This window comes from Hylobates moloch, unplaced genomic scaffold, assembly GCF_009828535.3.
Source record: "Hylobates moloch isolate HMO894 unplaced genomic scaffold, HMol_V3 SCAFFOLD_2, whole genome shotgun sequence".
NCBI classification, from domain to species: domain Eukaryota; kingdom Metazoa; phylum Chordata; class Mammalia; order Primates; family Hylobatidae; genus Hylobates; species Hylobates moloch.
Window position 1 is genome coordinate 90,686,849 of NW_026652277.1, and position 17,134 is coordinate 90,703,982.

Consider the following 17,134-nt stretch of genomic DNA (forward strand, 5'->3'; position numbering starts at 1 on the left):
AATCTCGGCTCACTGCAAGCTCCACCTCCCGGGTTCATGCCATTCTCCAAGGCAAGAACTTTCTTCCCATTTTTACAGATGAGGAAAATGAGACAGCTGGATGCTTTGAATGCCTGAGTTATATCTATGTTAAAAGCAAAAATAAAATCAATGTTAAAAGCAAATTCCATTTGCCCACTAAAAATGAATGAAAAATATGGAGTTCAGAGGTTTACTCTACTAAAGAGAAGTTCTTCCTAGATATCTTCTGTGCCCATTCCTTTACAAGGAATGACATTCCCATTGCTTACCGTGTTTGAAGGCTTTTAATTCTACACAACATGTCCAGATGACCAGCAGAATATTGTTCAATGACATCTTTTACATCATATGGACGTAATGTTTCCTTAAACTTCCGTTTCGCAACATGAAATTTCATAATTCTGTATGAGAACATATTACATATTAACCTTTATAACTCTGTTAATATAGGTTACCAAAATAGTTTACCAGTAAATATAATAAGAAACTCTGGGGGGAAAAGTCATGCATCAAATTAATTTTGGCTGCTGCAGATGTGTAATATAAAAGCCTGAGATTACAGTGGACAATTTAAGAACATCTCATGTGAGACACACCTTAAGAATAGAAAAACACACTACAAAAGAGGCTGAACACTAAGTGTTTTGCCTTTTTAATGTCTGTTGAAACCCTAAATGAAAGTCAAAGTCAAAATGCAATTCTAACTTTTCCATGCAATCTCCAGAAGTCCAAGATATAACACCTAGTAATAGCATCCCTTAAAAAATATAAAGGCTGTTAAAACGGTCTTTTATGTAACTACATGCATTTTTCAGATACAAATGTGTTTGCAAAACACTCTATTCTCTGTAGAGAAATGTACATTAATATGGAAATTTGTTTTTTTTCCCATAAATTATTCCTGCAGAATACTGCTGGATTAGCTAGCCAAGTTCTTTTTGTTTTAAACATAATACACTTTTTTTTTTTTTTGAGATGAGGTCTCACTATGTTGCCCAGGCTTTAACTCTTGGGCTCAAGCAATCCTCCTTCCTCAGCCTCCCCAAGTGCTGGGACTACAGGCATGAGCCACCAGGTCCTGCCATAACACATTTCTTAACTAAGCTTGGGAGCCTAAGCTTTTCAGAACCAGAGACCTCTTATTACAATGCCTCCTGCAACATGGGCCCCATCTTTTAAAATGATATTTCATCAACAAATTCCATGATGCCATCGATAGCTAATCTGTCTAAGATAACTAGTTCCTGCAATAACTTGATGCAATTTCTGATGAAAGCAGAGAAACATAACATTTGATTAGTTTGTGTAGCCTTATTGCAGGTAAATTTAAACCTGCTGGTGTTTTTCAGCTATTAAATGGCCCATAGACTTCCATTATCACACTTGTAGATTCCAGGCTGGGAATCAGTCACTAAGAGACAAAATTTGTTGTCACTTGGTGGAAAGTGGGAAGATTAGGAACAAATGTAAAGTTTAAAAAGAAAACATCCATTGCCTATCTTAGGTGACAGCTGATTTCAAGGAATCCAAATTGTTTTATAGGTTAAAAAGCCTAAACCCTACCTTGCAATTGTATTATTAACTTTCAATTAATTATATCCTAATTATTCCTGAATCATTTATCTGTAATATTCTTACTCCCTTTCTCTAACCACATATTTTTCACCAATCTCTTCTTTATTCAGTATAGGTTTTGTATTTTCCCCCCAAAAACATTTAAGCAAAATTATTCAGCAGAAAGTAAAGAAAATTAGTGTTTTAATTTAACCTCTTAGTATCGAGCTTCGGTTCCAAATTGGTTTACCAGCATTTAGGTTTCACAGAGTCTTAGTGTCATGTATCAAAAAACTGAGAAAAATAATGAAATATGTTACACGTGAAATTTCTGGTCCTAAGCAATTACGTAAATATCTGTTTCCGTATACCAGACTGTCAATTAAGTAAAAGCAGACATGGATGTCTTTTTTTTTTTTTTTGAGACGGAGTCTCACCCTTTCACCCAGGCTGGAGTGCAATGGCATGATCTCAGCTCATGGTAATTTCTACCTCCCCAGTTCAAGCGATTCTCCTACCTCAGCCTCCTGAGTAGCTGGGATTACAGGCACGTGCCACCACACCTGGCTAATTTTTTGTATCTTTAGTAATGGGGTTTCACCACATTGGCCAGGCTGGTCTCGAACTTCTGACCTCGTGGTCTGCCTGCCTCGGCCTCCCAAAATGCTGGGATTACAGGCGTGAGCCACTGCGCCCGGCCTAGATGTCTTTTATTCAACAGTCAGTGCTTAATAAAAGTTAGCTATTGTTGTTACCACTTCTACTGTGACTGTTACTATTCTTCCTGAACATTGTGTGCTTAGAGCTTAGCACAGTTTCTGACACAGTAAAAAATACTTATTGAATAAGAGGAGGAAGGAAAGAAAGAGATAAAGAGAAGATTCTCTAACCTGAGTCATATTAAGAATAAAACCAGAAGAGCTAATCTAACAGCCTAGAACCCTTCTTTGCTATCTTCAAAGTAGCTAATGATGCCTGGGTGGGCAGGAAAAAAGGAGAATCATCTTCATACATCCCAAGGTGGTTTTGTTGTTGTTATGTGGTTTTTGTGTTTTCATAACATCTGTCTACCACTTGTTATGTGAAGTACTTTGTATGTCTTCAATAGCACTTGATAAGATATTCCTTTCTCCTATTTATATTTTGGGAAACTGAGGTTCAAAGAACTTAAGTAACTTGCCCCCCAAAACAAGCAACTGGTATGAGGCAAAACCAGGATCCACCCACATCTGTCTGGTTCCCACTCCCACATTACCTCCTGGTTTTCCCATGGCACCAATTCTGGAGAATCGAGAAGTCTGAGTGGGATCTTTGGCAGTTCTTTCTTTCCTATGGTGGTAGAAGAGGGGTAAGCTACAGCATAAGTCAGTGTGTTCTCTCTGGCTGTAGCTCACACATTTGTGGTTTGGGATGCATCTGCCCAGATGTGAACCTACATACTTCCAACTGCCTTTTTTGCCCTAATGGGGATCTGCCATTGTTTCTTGGTGGGATGTTACGTGAGCTCTTTCAGATAATTCATCAAAAGTTGCTTGTTGCTTTTCTCTCTTCCTTTCAGAGATGTTTTAACAGAAAGTACATTTTGAAGGCATTTGATAGATAATATTGCACTCTAGCACTCACACAGTCATAGTTTATGCAAACCTTAAATAATTTCATTTTTACTTACATAATTTACTATTTATGAGCTAGCTGGCTAAAGTTAAAATTAAAATCCATGGTTTATAATTGTGATCAATACTAAAAATGAAACTGATTATCTTTTATGTTATTTCAATATACTCACATAATGATAAGTATGCAAAACAGAGTAGATTTTAAAACTCTTAATAGGTTTATCATTTATTTTTATACATCATACCACTCCTCAGGTGGTATTGCCTCTTTTCCAGTGCTTTACTTACAGATTTTCCTACTTTATGTATGATAATTAAATAGTGAAAATTGGATTAAAAAATATCATTTCAATTATTTAGAAAAGAGGAGTATGTGCAGTGGTGCCTGGAGCAAGCTTGCATCGACTCCCAAGCACTGACTACTTTTAAGAATTTTGGTGGTTATTAGGCTGGCCGTGGTGTCTCACGCCTGTAATCCTAGTGCTTTGGGAGGCCGAGGCGGGTAGATCATGAGGTCAGGAAATCGAGACCATCCTGGCTAACACAGTGAAACCCCATCTCTACTAAAAATATAAAAAATTAGCCAGGCGTGGTGGCGGGCGCCTGTAGTCCCAGCTACTCAGGAGGCTGAGGCAGCAGAATGGCATGAACCCGGGAGGCGGCACTTGCAGTGAGCCAAGATCGCGCCACTGCCCTCCAGCCTGGGCAACAGAGCACGACTCCATCTCAAAAAAAAAAAAAAAAAAAGAATTTTGGTGGTTATTAAACACCACATGTTCTCACTCATAGGTGGGAATTGAACAATGAGAACACTTGGACACAGGGCGGGGAACATCACACCCCGGGGCCTGTCATGGGGTGGGGAGCAGGGGGAGGGATAGCATTAGGAGAAATACCTAATGTAAATGTTGAGTTGATGGGTGCAGCACACCAACAAGGCACATGTATACCTATGTAACAAACCTGTACGTTGTGCACATGTACCCTAGAACTTAAAGTATTTAAAAAAAAGAATTTTAGTGGTTATTAAATACAGCTGTTACTAAAAATTAAATTATATAGACTTACAATCAAGTACATTATACTAAAAATAAAGGTAACATGTACTCAAACCTCACCATTTCCTAATTATCTTACTGTATGTTACTCTCTATGCTCTTAAGTTGTTCACATCTATTGTGTCCGTACCATGGAAATTCTATCTAATAATGTAATACTGCCCATCTTCTCAATTCCTGCTCAGTGATGTCACATTGGTAGTTTGAAAACAGCTATGACAGGAGTATTTACACTACAGAAATTGACAAACAGTACAAATCAGGATTTCCTTCTCCTGAAGAGCTGGTTGTTCAGCATTTACCAGTGCATTACTGGTGCTAAAAATATCTTGCTTATTAAGGATTAAGTTTTTGAAGATGGAGATCAAATAGATTTTCTCTACTGGCTGTGTTGTGGGTTGAAAACAAACACATTAAAGAGATTCAAAGTGAGATATGAAAGTTCTAAATCAGGTTCTATGGTTTGTAAGTGTGGAGGTAATGTTTAAAAGCATAGACTTTCTTTCTTTTTTTCTTTTTTGTTTTGAGACAAGGTCTCACTCTGTCACGCCAGGTGGAGTGCAGTGGCACAATCATGGCTCACTGCAGCCTTGACCTCCCAGATCTGCCAATCCTCCCATCTCAGCCTCCCAAGTAGCTGGGCCTACAAGGATATACTCCCACACTGGTTAATTTTTATATTTTTTGTAGAGATGGGGGTCTCCCTATGTTTCCCAGGCTGGTCTCAAACTCCTGAGCTCAAATGAGCCATCTGCCTTGGCCTTCCAAAGTGCTGGGATTACAGGCATGAACCACTGCACCTGGCCCATAGATATATTTGAAATCAATGATTTATATAAAGAATGATGACCCTGTCATTTTACTTTTGTTAAAAGAAGACTAGGCATGTCCTAATAGCTCTCAAAGCTGTCCCCTCATTTGCATCTCCACTGCTATAGCCTTAGAAAGAACAAACCTTTCAAAATGCAAGTAAGGGCATATTACCCCCCTCCTAAAGTCCTTTATTGGTTTTCCATGGCCTATAGGATAAACATCAAACTCCTTAGAAGCACATCCTATATGGCTGTTTATAAACTGGCCTCTATCTCTCTTGCCTCATCACCTTCCACTTCGTCCTTGGAACTTTAGGTTCCAGCAACAATAAAGTATGTGTAGGTCCACAAAAACACCAGCCAATCAATTATATACTTCAATTACTTCCATTTACTATTTCTTTTTCCTGAAATCCTGCTGTGTTTTCAAAACTCTGCTTTAAAGTCACTTCTTTTGGCCAGGTGCGGCGGCTTACACATGTAATCACGGCACTGTGGGAGGCTGAGGAGGGAGGATTGCTTGAGCCTAGGAGTTTGAGACCAGCCTGGGCAACATAGTGAGACCCCTGTCTCTACAAAGAATAAAAAATTAACCATGCATGATGGCACATGCCTATGCGCCCAGCTACTTGGGAGGCTGAGGTGGGAGGATCACTTGAGCCCAGGAGGTCGAGGCTACAGTGAGCCTTGACAGTCTTGCCATTGCACTCCAGCCTGGGTAACAGAGTGGGACCTTGTCTAAAAAAAAGCTCACTTCTTTCATAGAAATTTTTATGCTTCCAACAAAACAGTTAATCACTTCTCTATTAACCTCTAGCTTAGTACCTAACACACCACACTATAATTATTTACTTATATACTAGCTTCCTCCACCAGACTGTGTGAGACCCTTGAAGGCAGGGATTATGTCTTCTACTCTTGATACCCCAACACTTGGCCCAGAGTTCAATGAACATGGGAGGTTTATTTGTTTAGAAGCTCTACTGTGGAGACTTCGGGCAACTCTAGAGGGAAGAGGGTAGTGAATGGTGAGAACTCCCCCCTTCTCTCTCCTTCTCTCTCCAAATGCTCATCTCTAGTCATTCCTCTGCATGCTGCCTGCTCTCCAGCCCATCTGGATTTTCCTGTCACCAAAGTGTCCATTCATCAGGATTCTGTCTCTTTGCACTCTACCTAAAATGCTAATTGTTCCAGATTCAGCTTAAGCACCAAGTGCTCTAGGAAATCTTTCCTAATCACCCTCACTGGGGTAGATGGTCTTTCTCTGTGCTTTCAAATGCACTGTGATGTAGCTAAATCTGTGGCAGTGTGTCTCACCCACTGGAATTTATTCATGCCAGGAACTGTGCTCTTTACTTTAGCATCTGCATAATCCCCGGCAAGTATTAGGGGGTTTATTAAATGCTAGCTGAAGAAATAAATGAGGATTTGCTATTCCATAGTTCAAAGATGTTTGTGTTCTGTGACAAGGCAGACTCTTGTACAGATCTTCTAAAGAGAATGCCTTAGAATAGATTTAAGTACTTCAGGCACATTTCAGAAAGAGCATAAGCCTCTGAGTTTCCTCCATGAATAAAAAAACTTTCTAAAGTAAAAGAAATGTTCACTCATTCAATAGTTAGGACCATGTGTAGTTCAGAAAAGTCCTTTAAATAGAACTGCTACTGAAAATCATGAAAACATAATGTTCTTTTTCCTTAGATAGCTAGTGTAATTAGGATCACACAAAGCAACTGCATTGCAAGCAACAAGATATCATTCTGAGGAAATAAGGAGAAAGGCAAGAACAGTGGAAGTCAAGAAATATGTAATACTACAACATGATAAGCAGCAAATGTAAAGAAAGACCTAATAGCAAAACAAAACTGTCCAGGGAAAAGAGAGGGAAGAGCTTGTTGGGATGGAATTATATTGGTTGAATGAAATTTACAGTATTATAAGACCATCAAGAAAACAGTAGAAAGCATGTGGCTAGAGTCTAAAAAGAATACAACCTCAGTTTTTCGTTCCTAGGAGATTGCTATCAGTGCTTCCAAAAATCATGTGTGCCCATCTTGCTCTAAGCAGGACCAGGTGTGAGGGATGCTCTCTGGGGCTCCTAACTGTTTTAGCCATCATACTCTGTGAATGAAGATGCCTGGTCAGAGGGGTCACATAACTTGACATGTTTACATTATTCAATTATCTCAGCCTCCCTCTTTCCACCCAATCCCCTCTCACTTCTTCCAGGACAGTACACGATTTTCATGATCAAAATAGAAGGTAGAGAGAGGAAAATTTGTGTCCAAGCTAAGTCTGAGAAAGCATCTCTGAGTATTTAGTATTGTCCTCCTTGCCCTCTGCAGCATTTTCTTATTTCTCTGGTCATCATTGGAATGCCTGGAACTGCCTCTGTCTCTATGATGCAATGAACTTAACCTGGGCACCCAATATCCATCTGCTGGACACAGAGCTGGATGGCGGGGATACAAAGGTGAGCAAGACATAGATATTGCTCTCTTCAACTTAATGTTGAGTGGGTCTCCAAGAGTTGTGCTTGGCTGGATGGCTGGTGCAGTGCTAAGTACTTTACCTGCATTCTGTCAACTTAAAACTCTAAGAATTTTCCACCTTTGACATTCGGGTCAAGTAAAGCTCAGGAGGTTGAGTTACCTGTTCAAGGTCACAGAACTAGTAAGAACAAGGTTACTGTAGATGCCAAGGCTCACATTTTTACCATTCCACTCACAGTGCTGCAACACAGAGTGAATCCCAGGCAGGCAACCTTGTAAACATTAAGGAGAATGTCTAGGCTGTCTATGGGTCTGACCTCCTACTCTGCTTTGCATGCTCTGACATCCTCACACACATGAATCCAAGGCCACATTAGTCATTTATTCATCTCTGTCCTTGTCTTTCCAGAGGGCATCCCATACTTGGAATACATCTGCCTTTCAACCTGGCCACCTGCATTCTCTCATAGGGTCCCTTCTGGGAATCAGTCCATGGCTAATATGGGTTACCCACCTCCAATAATTGTAATGTCTTCCTTTTTATCACAAATTTTAGGGGCTGTCTGCTTACTTTACCTCATTTGTAGGATATATACATCAGTCTCTTTGGAGTCGGTTAGTTTTTCTTTACAGGGTATATTTTCCAGCAAATATATATAATATATTCCCAAGGCATATCATGAGCAAAAAGCTACCCAATTAGCCTTTGATAATAGGAGGGAGTAGGCCATTATCTCGTTACTTGCAGGGAGCAAGGAAGCTCAGAGTTCAATAATTCTAGACACCAGGAAAAATATGTGGGTGCTGAAAATTGAGGAAAATGTCTCAAAGTAGCTATCAAACTATGAATTCAAAAGGTCTTTCAATTCTTCAATTTTTTTTCTAAGACTTGCACTTCATATACTAAGGGCTTTAACTACAGGATGAGGGGGCGGAGGGGAGACCAGGGGAGTAGGGGAGTCCTTGTTGGCAGGTAGAAGAGTGAAATATGGTTTCATGCTTAGTTCTCACATAGGCTAGCCCAAACCCTCTGTGTCTTACTCTCTAAACACAGCTGGGAGCAAGTCCAGAGCGACTCAGAGCCTAGACAAGGGCCAGAAAGCTTCTTCTATAAAGGGCCAGGTAGTAAATATCTTATGATGCTTTGTGGGTTGTATGGTCTCTGCTGAAGCTACTCAAGTCAGCCACTGTAGCATGCGAGCAGCCATAGGACAATAAATAAATGAATGAGTGTAACTACATTTCAATAAAACTTTATTTATAAAAACAAGCCCCTTGGGTTAGATTTTGATCTCCTGGCTATAGTTTGCTGACCCCTGGTTTAGATAAGAAGAGCTAAGAGAAAATGCCCTGAAGCCAGGAATAAATGAAAGCCCATGAACTGGCCTGGGGAAAAAGCAGAAGACCTTGGTGGCCTCTTACATGGTTACAAAAAAAGTTTGATATGACTTGTGTATTTCCTACTAGAAAGGAATGTCTGGGCAAATCATTCTAGAGTTAAATTAGGACCTTTAAGATACATTCAATGATTAAAATGATAATAATATTAGATAGCACTTTATAGTATAATCCTATGATAAGGGTACTATTGTCATCCCCGTTTTGCAGATAAAGAAACTGAGGCACAGAGAGGTTAAGTAACTTGCCTGATGTTAAACATCCAGTAATTGTGGAATTAGGACGTGAACCAGTTTGGCTCCAGGTTTGAGCTCCTAATCATAAGGTTCCTCTATTGTCTTAACATTAAGATCTTAATACTTTAACACAAAATAACAACAATGAAAAAGACACTTTGATATGATATGATTGTTTTTACTCACATGTGCCTGGCACATAGTAAGTGTTCAATACACTTTCGCTAAGTGAATGTCCTGTTTTTACTATGTCTCTCCTTCTTTGAGAGAGGTCTAAAGTTTCATGCAAGAAGTAGTTAAGAAGTTCTACTAACTTTTCAAAGGATTACCTTAGAAGGGAAAGGGAGTGCTGAAGTGACTGATTCATCCATTCATTCAGTGAATATTCGTTAAGCACCTATGACGAGCCCTTTGGAGGACCAGCAAAAGGCTGAGGAGTAAGTTCCATATTCATCTGCTTCTTTTCTTCATGAGGGTAGATTGCATCACTGGGACTAATACAGCAGCAAAGAGCAAAAGATCTCTAAGTTTAGTCTCCTCTTTGATGCTGTTGGTTATGAAGAGACTAGGTGTCTAATAAACCTATTGCACAAAACTGACATGCCCCAGCAGTACCACTAGAGGGTGTAAAAGATTCATCACAAACCTAAACTGGTCCCTCTTGAAACTGAAGTCTGCTCATACAATTTTCTGAGCATGAAGAAATAACTAAAGCAAAGTGAAACTCTGGGTAGACGACATCTATATATACACATGAACACATGTGCACTTATAAGGAAATGTAGGTGCATTTGTTGTGCTGCCATGAGTTCTAAAATCTTACAAAAGTCTTATTCCAATCCTCTAAATTAGGGTAAAAATATTGCATATGAATATGCAGAGATAAGAACGATGAGAAAACAGAAGCAGCAGTGACTGCTGCCACCACCAAACAGATGGACGGACCCAGCCAGCAGCCAAACCATGTGCAGGGCGGAGAGGGCTCAGCCAACTGTGAACTGAAGAGGCAGTTTGATTGACTGTCAAGACAGCAGTACTTCCCAAGCTTGGCTGCTCTTTGGAATCACCTAGGGAGCTTTAAAAAATGCCTGGGTCCTACCTCCAGAAATTCTGTTTTAGTTGTTCCAGGGCATGGTCCAAAGATTTTATAAAACTTTTCAGGCGATGCTAATGTGTGGCCAAGGTTGAGAGCCACTGGAGTAGAGACAGGATTGGGGTGATGGTGGCATGTGGTGGTGGAGTGTGTTGGGGGTGGAACAATCCCTGCTCTCATGCAAATAAGTGATCATGATTCATGCCGGCTTGCAAAATCTAAGTCGCGCATGTCAGACCCATAGACATGGTGTTAGAGTGTCTTGGTGTCAGACCTCTAATCAGAACCGAAATGCTTCCCCTTCCTTGAGTGAGGTCTGAAGTTTCATGCAAGAAGTAGTTAAGAAGTTCCATTAATTTTTCAAAGGACTATCTTGGAAGGGAAAGGAAGTGCTAAAGTGACTGATTCATTCATTCTTTCAATGAATATTCATTGAGTACCTATGACGTTGTGCTGAGTATTGTGTTAGGTCCGAACTGTTAACTGCTGGGAGCTGGCAGAGTTAAAGAAGCCTCTTATGTGATGACAATGATCATTTGGTCCTCAGTCTCTTCCTGTCTACAAGCATGGTGCAAGACAATGGTTGCTGCGACTGTGACCTCTGATAGGATTTGACAGTTTCATTTGTCCAGAGCTTGGAGCTCTCTAGATGAGCTCCATATGGCTGCCTCCCCTAGTGATGCCTGATGAGTGGGACTCGAGAATTTGTCCATTCATTCATTCATTCATTCATCAAACATTTATTGAGTGCCTATTATATGCCAGCTTCTGTGCTAGATGCCAAGGATACAGCAATGAAGAAACAAATCCTGTTGCTGGGGCACTTCCAGTCTAGTAGCGCAGACAGACAAGTAGGCAGACAGTTAAAATTCACTTTGTGATGTCCAAGGTGGTGGGAAGCCCAGGTTGATGTAGGAATGCAGAAGAGGGGTGTTTAACCCAGACTGGTAGAGGTGATCAGAAATGATTTCTGGAGGAGATGACAGTGCTTTGCCTACTCTGCAAAGTAAAATCAGCTAATATATTCCCTGGAATGTTGTTTTTGCTTGTTTTTGTTTTGAAGGTAATTACTTGTGGCTACATTTGCTCTGAGGCTGTGTTAAAGTAGTGTTTTCACTGTAGATGCACTTACTTTGTAGCATGTGAGATATTAAACCTTTTCTTTTTTTCTTTTTTTTTTTGAGACGGAGTCTCGCTCTGTCACCCAGGCTGGAGTGCAGTGGCGCGATCTCGGCTCACTGCAACCTCCGCCTCCCGGGTTCACGCCATTCTCCTGCCTCAGCCTCTCCGAGTAGCTGGGACTACAGGCGCCCGCCACCACGCCCGGCTAATTTTTTGTATTTTTAGTAGAGACAGGGTTTCACCGTGGTCTCGATCTCCTGACCTCGTGATCCGCCCGCCTCGGCCTCCCAAAGTGCTGGGATTACAAGCGTGAGCCACCGCGCCCGGCTAAACCTTTTCTTTGGCTATAATTTAAACTGAGTTTTCTATTATTTGCTAAAAATATAGAATCTCCTATTCCATGCTAAAAATACTTTTATCCTCATCTCTGGGGATATTATTAAGTTTCTGAAGGTTGCTGAATGGCCCCCTTGTGATTGCAGATCTTATGTTTATGGGGTGGATGTGGGTTTCTCCCCCTTAACCCCTCACTTTATGTTGGTTATTTGGGTTAGTTTACACTACTGACCTGCATTCCACATCCCTCTGTATGGTTTGAATGTCCCCTCCGAAATTCATGTTGAAATTTTATGCCCATTGTGGCCGTATTGAGGGGTGGAACTTTTAAGAGCTGATTAGATCATGAGGACTCTGTCTGTATGAATGAATTATGGATTAATGGGTTAATGGATTAATGAGCTATCATGAGAGAGGAACTGGTGGCTTTATAAGAAGTGGAAGAGAGACCTAAGTTAGCACTTAGCATGCTCACTCTGCTTGCTATGTGATGCCCTGTGCTGCCTCAGGATGCCACAGAGAGTCCCCACCAACAAGAAGGCCCTCACCAGATACACCTCCCCCCCTTGGACCTCCCAACCTCCATAACTGTAAGAAATAAATTCATCCTTATAAATTACTCAGTTTCAGATATTGTTATAAACATCAGAAAACAGACTGAAATACTCCCTCTTCCAGTTTGGAAAATTCTATCTTCTGATTTCTGACCCTCTATGAGAAATACAGCATCTATCTGTCTTAAAAGCACGGACCCCAAAGCTCAGCCTTCAGGTGACCCAGAGCGTTTTGATCACAGAATTTCCCCTGAGGTAGCCCTCACTCAAAATTGATCATGGGACAAATCTAGCAAACAACTAGGGCTGCAGAGCTTGATAATTTGGGTCACTATTGAAGGCATATGTGTTAGTTATTTAGAATACTTTTTAATGTTGTTTTCCTGGTAATACACAAATATAATTCAACAATATAGATTTGTATTTGTGTTTACAGTATTTAAACTCTGACAGTTTTATAATCTGCAAAGCAAGTTATAAAATTATATATCTATGATTCCTCCACTCTTCTTTCATCTTAGATTGGGTTACTAGACAAGACCAAGAAACCCCAGGAGTCCCTGGATGCACTGATCTGTCTCATTTTCTTGGTTTTAACTCTTTTTTTTTTGAGACGGAGTCTCACTCTGTCACCCAGGCTGGAGTGCAGTGGCACAATCTCGGCTCACTGCAAGCTCCGCCTCCCGGGTTCACGCCACTCTCCTGCCTCAGCCTCTCGGAGTAGCTGGGACTACAGGCGCCCGCCACCACGCCTGGCTAATTTTTTGTATTTTTAGTAGAGACGGGGTTTCACCGTGGTCTCGATCTCCTGACCTCGTGATCCGCCCGCCTCGGCCTCCCAAAGTGCTGGGATTACAAGCGTGAGCCACCGCGCCCGGCCTTGGTTTTAACTCTTAATAGAGAAATGTAAATTAGCTCCACATGTGTACAGTCTGTCTGATAGTCTCACTGTAGGGGCAAGCAGATATTCCATTTGGCTCACTTAGGACATTCAGACATTCTGTGGCCACCCTGTTTCCATCACTGAGAGTAGACTTGTTTTCCTAATGCTTGCCGTTATTGTCCTTTATATGCAGGATCTAGTAGGCTCTCCTGCAGAGTTTTTTTTTTTTTTTTTTTAATGTTTGTAGAGCTAGGTCTCACTATGTTTCCCAGGCTGGTTTCCTGGGCTCAAGCCATCCTCCCAGCTCAGCCTCCCAAAGCGTTGAAATTATAGGCATGAGCCACTGCACCTGGCCCCTCCTGTAGATTTTGCTGGATTTTCATTTAAGCGTATAAGAGTAGTAAAACCGAAGCATGAACTTCCAGATCCGAGGAAGTCTTTCCTGCCAGGAATTTGTAAGCATTGATATGGCGACTAAATTTGAGGGTTTTGTTTTCCTAGGAGTGTAAAATCTTGCATAAATTTTAAAGTGTGAAATGAATAAGTAAATAAATACATTGACTACATGTTGACTACTTTAAAGTATTTTTAGCATGGAATAGGAGATTCTATATTTTTAGCAAATAATAGGAAACTCAGTTTAAATTATAGCCAAAGAAAAGGTTTAATATCTCACATGCTACAAAGTAAGTGCATCTACAGTGAAAACACTACTTTAACACAGCCTCAGAGCAAATGTAGCCACAAGTAATTTCCTTCAAAACAAAAACAAGCAAAAACAACATTCCAGGGAATATATTAGCTGATTTTAAAGATATGTGCTAAATGATCCATAAAATGTTCTTTTAGCAGCGTCCTTTACTGTAACATGTCATAGATTGGCTGTCAAGAATGTCTTAATACTGACTTGCAAACAACGACTCATCACCTCTGCTATTTTAGCAGAGATACCATCAGCAAAATTAAGAACTGGTGATGATTAAACAGCTTGTAGATTTAACAAAACCCGCAATGGCAAACATGTGCCTCTTCTTTACTTGCGGAGTATTCTTGCCTGAAATATGAAGTGAGATGTAAGAAGGATTCACAGCTGAGATTGCATTTTCGGAATGGTCAAGATAATGGTCCCATACATGCCTTTCAGAACAGGAAGAACACAGGGGCAAGAAAACTGAAAAACTTAATCACCCAACCCGGGGTAAGAGGGAGGCCTGATTTGCATATCCACCTCGGGAACTCTGAAATGTCATTAGTGGTTCTTCAGTTCGCTGATCAGATCTGAGCTATTTTAGAAGAGTTGATGAGCCTGTGCTAGTTACAAAGAAATTCTTGACACTTCATCTATGTTCATGTTAGAGTGAAAGATTCTGGTAATTTTAAAAAGTGTTCTATTTACCATCTGACTTCAAACCCTTTTCCTTCTACTGAATTTTTCTCCGAAGTCACAGATGACCTCCTTGTTTCCACTTTCAAAGGACCTTCTCACTCTTTGTCTTCTTTGACCTCTTAGCAGCATTTAACAGCGTTGACATCTGCCTCCTACTTGAAACACTTTCCTCCTCTGGCTTCTCTTCTGTCACACTCTCCTGGTTTTCCATCTGTCTGGCTGCTTTGAATCTGTCTCCTTCAGAGCATTCTTACTTTTGCGGCTCCTGTTTGTGAGCATTAGACTTCTGTGTTGACCATCTTCTCTTTTTACTCCATGGGGTGAGACTTCTACAAACCATTTATCTCTGTGCTGACAGCTACCAAATTTGTCCATATTCCAGACTGCTCTCCTGGGTGTCAGATCCAGAGATCCACCTACCTGCTGAGCCCTACTGTGACTGCTTGAACTCAACACTCACAATAATGCACCATCTCCCCTCAAGCCAGCCTGTCTCACCATCCTCCAGGTGTGCCATCCTTGATTCCTCCTGTTCTTTCCCTCCGTCCTCTCCAATCAGTAAATATCCAAATCCTATCTGAAATCCATCCTTGACTATTCTCCATCATGACTGCCCAGCTCAGGCCCCAGCAGATCCAGGTATTGTAATAATAGTTCTCTCTTTCCAATACATTCCTTACATTGCAATCAGAGTCATCTCTCCAAGTTTTCAAATGAAGCACCGCATGAGTCCGTTCTTGCACTGCTGTAAAGAAATACCCGAGACTGAAAAATTTATAAATAAAAGAGGTTGCATTGGCTCATGGCTCTGCAGGCTGTGCAGGAAGCACGACTGGGGAGGCCTCAGGAAACTTAAAATCATGGCGGAAGGCAAAAGGGAAGCAGGTTTCTTATGTGGCCAGAGCAGCAGGAAGAAAGAGAGAAGCAGGAGGGAGGTGCTACACACTTTTAAACCACCAATCTCATGAGAACTCACTTGCTATTATGAGAACAGCAAGGGGGAAATCTGCCCCCATGATCCAATTTCCTCCCACCAGGCTCCTCCTCTGACACTGGGGATTACAGTTTGACATGAGATTTGGGCAAGGACACAGATCCAAACCATATCATGCACTGATCTGATAAATTCATTTCTGTACTTAGAATCCCCCACATTCCTGCTCATTCTTATGGTTCCTGCTCTCCTCTGCAGCCTTACTCTCCTCATCCTTGTCCTCCACCTTCAACCATCACCCACGCTTTCTAATGCCACCTTCACTTCTGCTTCTTTGCAATTGCAGTTCTCTCTGCCCAGCCTCTACATCCTCCTTAGCAACCTGGCTAGTTCCTACATACCTACCAGATTTCTTCTTTTCTTCCTTTTTGAGTCTTCCCAAATGCCACCTTCCCCAAAAGTGCCGATATAGGTTGGCCCAAACTGTTCTGGACTTCTGTCACTGTAGTAATAGACTGCTCAGCATTGTAATTGACTCTACTTTTCTGGTAGTTCCTCACAACTCTAAGCAGGGATTCATCTTTTTTGTTAACGTTTATCTCTGTGCCTGGTGCACAGTTGAAGCTCAAGACCTATTTTTCGAATGCATGCACTGAATGCTGGGAAGAGCTTTAAAGAGTCTATAGTTAGGCTTCGACAAGAGTCAGGGAGGGAGAGGGAAGAGCTAACTTCTCCCTTTCATTATCCTATTGCTTCTTCAGAGGGTGCCTGGGAAGGCAGCAAGCTCACCCTGAGGAGAAAAGAGGTGAGATTTACTTGGAACATTGACTCATGATTGCTCTTCATGCGTGAAAAAATTTCTCTTCCAGGCCAGGTGCAGTGACTCATGTCTGTAATCCCAGCATTTTGGGAAGCCAAGGGGGGCAGATCACCTGAGGTCGAGAGTTCGAGACCAGCCTGACCAACATGGAGAAAACCTGTCTCTACTAAAAATACAAAATTAGCCAGTCATGGTGGTGCATGTCTGTAATCCCAGCTACTCAGGAGGCTGAGGCAGGAGAACCACTTGAACCTGGGAGGTGGAGGTTGCAGTGAGCCAAGATCGCGCCGTTGCACTCCAGCCTGGGCAACAAGAGTGAAACTCTGTTTCAAAAAAAAAAATGCTCTTCCAGCTCTGAGTAATTTCTCAGCCCAGGTGGTGGGAAGGTAACTTCAAGGGGAAAATGGTAAGTGCTTCCAGGTGAAGGAGATGCAAGCAGGTGAGGCTGTATATGTTTTGGAAGATGGGAGCACCCTTCAGAAGACAGAACAAAGTGCTCCTCTCATGTGACTCATCATGGAAGCGGGTGGAGCTCAGAAAGGAAAAGGCTGGCCCAGAGCAGAGGAAGGGCAGTGGAGGCAGCATGCTGGAAGACATAAGGAGTCCAGACAACTCAAGGGTAATAATATTAGCATTTACATAGTGCTGACCGTGTATACTGTTCTAAGTGCTTTGCAAATGTTTATTCATTTATTCATTCCTTACTACAACCCTATGAGGTCAATACCATTACCATCCCCAGTTTGCCAATGAGGAAACAGAGGCTTGAAGAGGGAATGTGAGTTGCTCAAGGGTGTACAGAGGCTGTCCTGTTTCTT

General features: G+C 41.4%; 1 protein-coding gene across 3 annotated transcripts in view; it reads right to left on the reverse strand.

Moving 5' to 3' along the window:
- KCNQ5 (potassium voltage-gated channel subfamily Q member 5) overlaps positions 1 to 17,134 on the reverse strand; it is a 597,308-nt gene that overhangs the window by 8,810 nt on the left and 571,364 nt on the right. For all 3 annotated transcript variants that reach the window (XM_032153280.2, XM_032153268.2, XM_032153291.2), the window contains one exon: positions 291 to 422. In XM_032153280.2, coding sequence (XP_032009171.1) covers positions 291 to 422 — 132 coding nt within the window. The remainder of the gene's footprint in view (positions 1 to 290; positions 423 to 17,134) is intronic.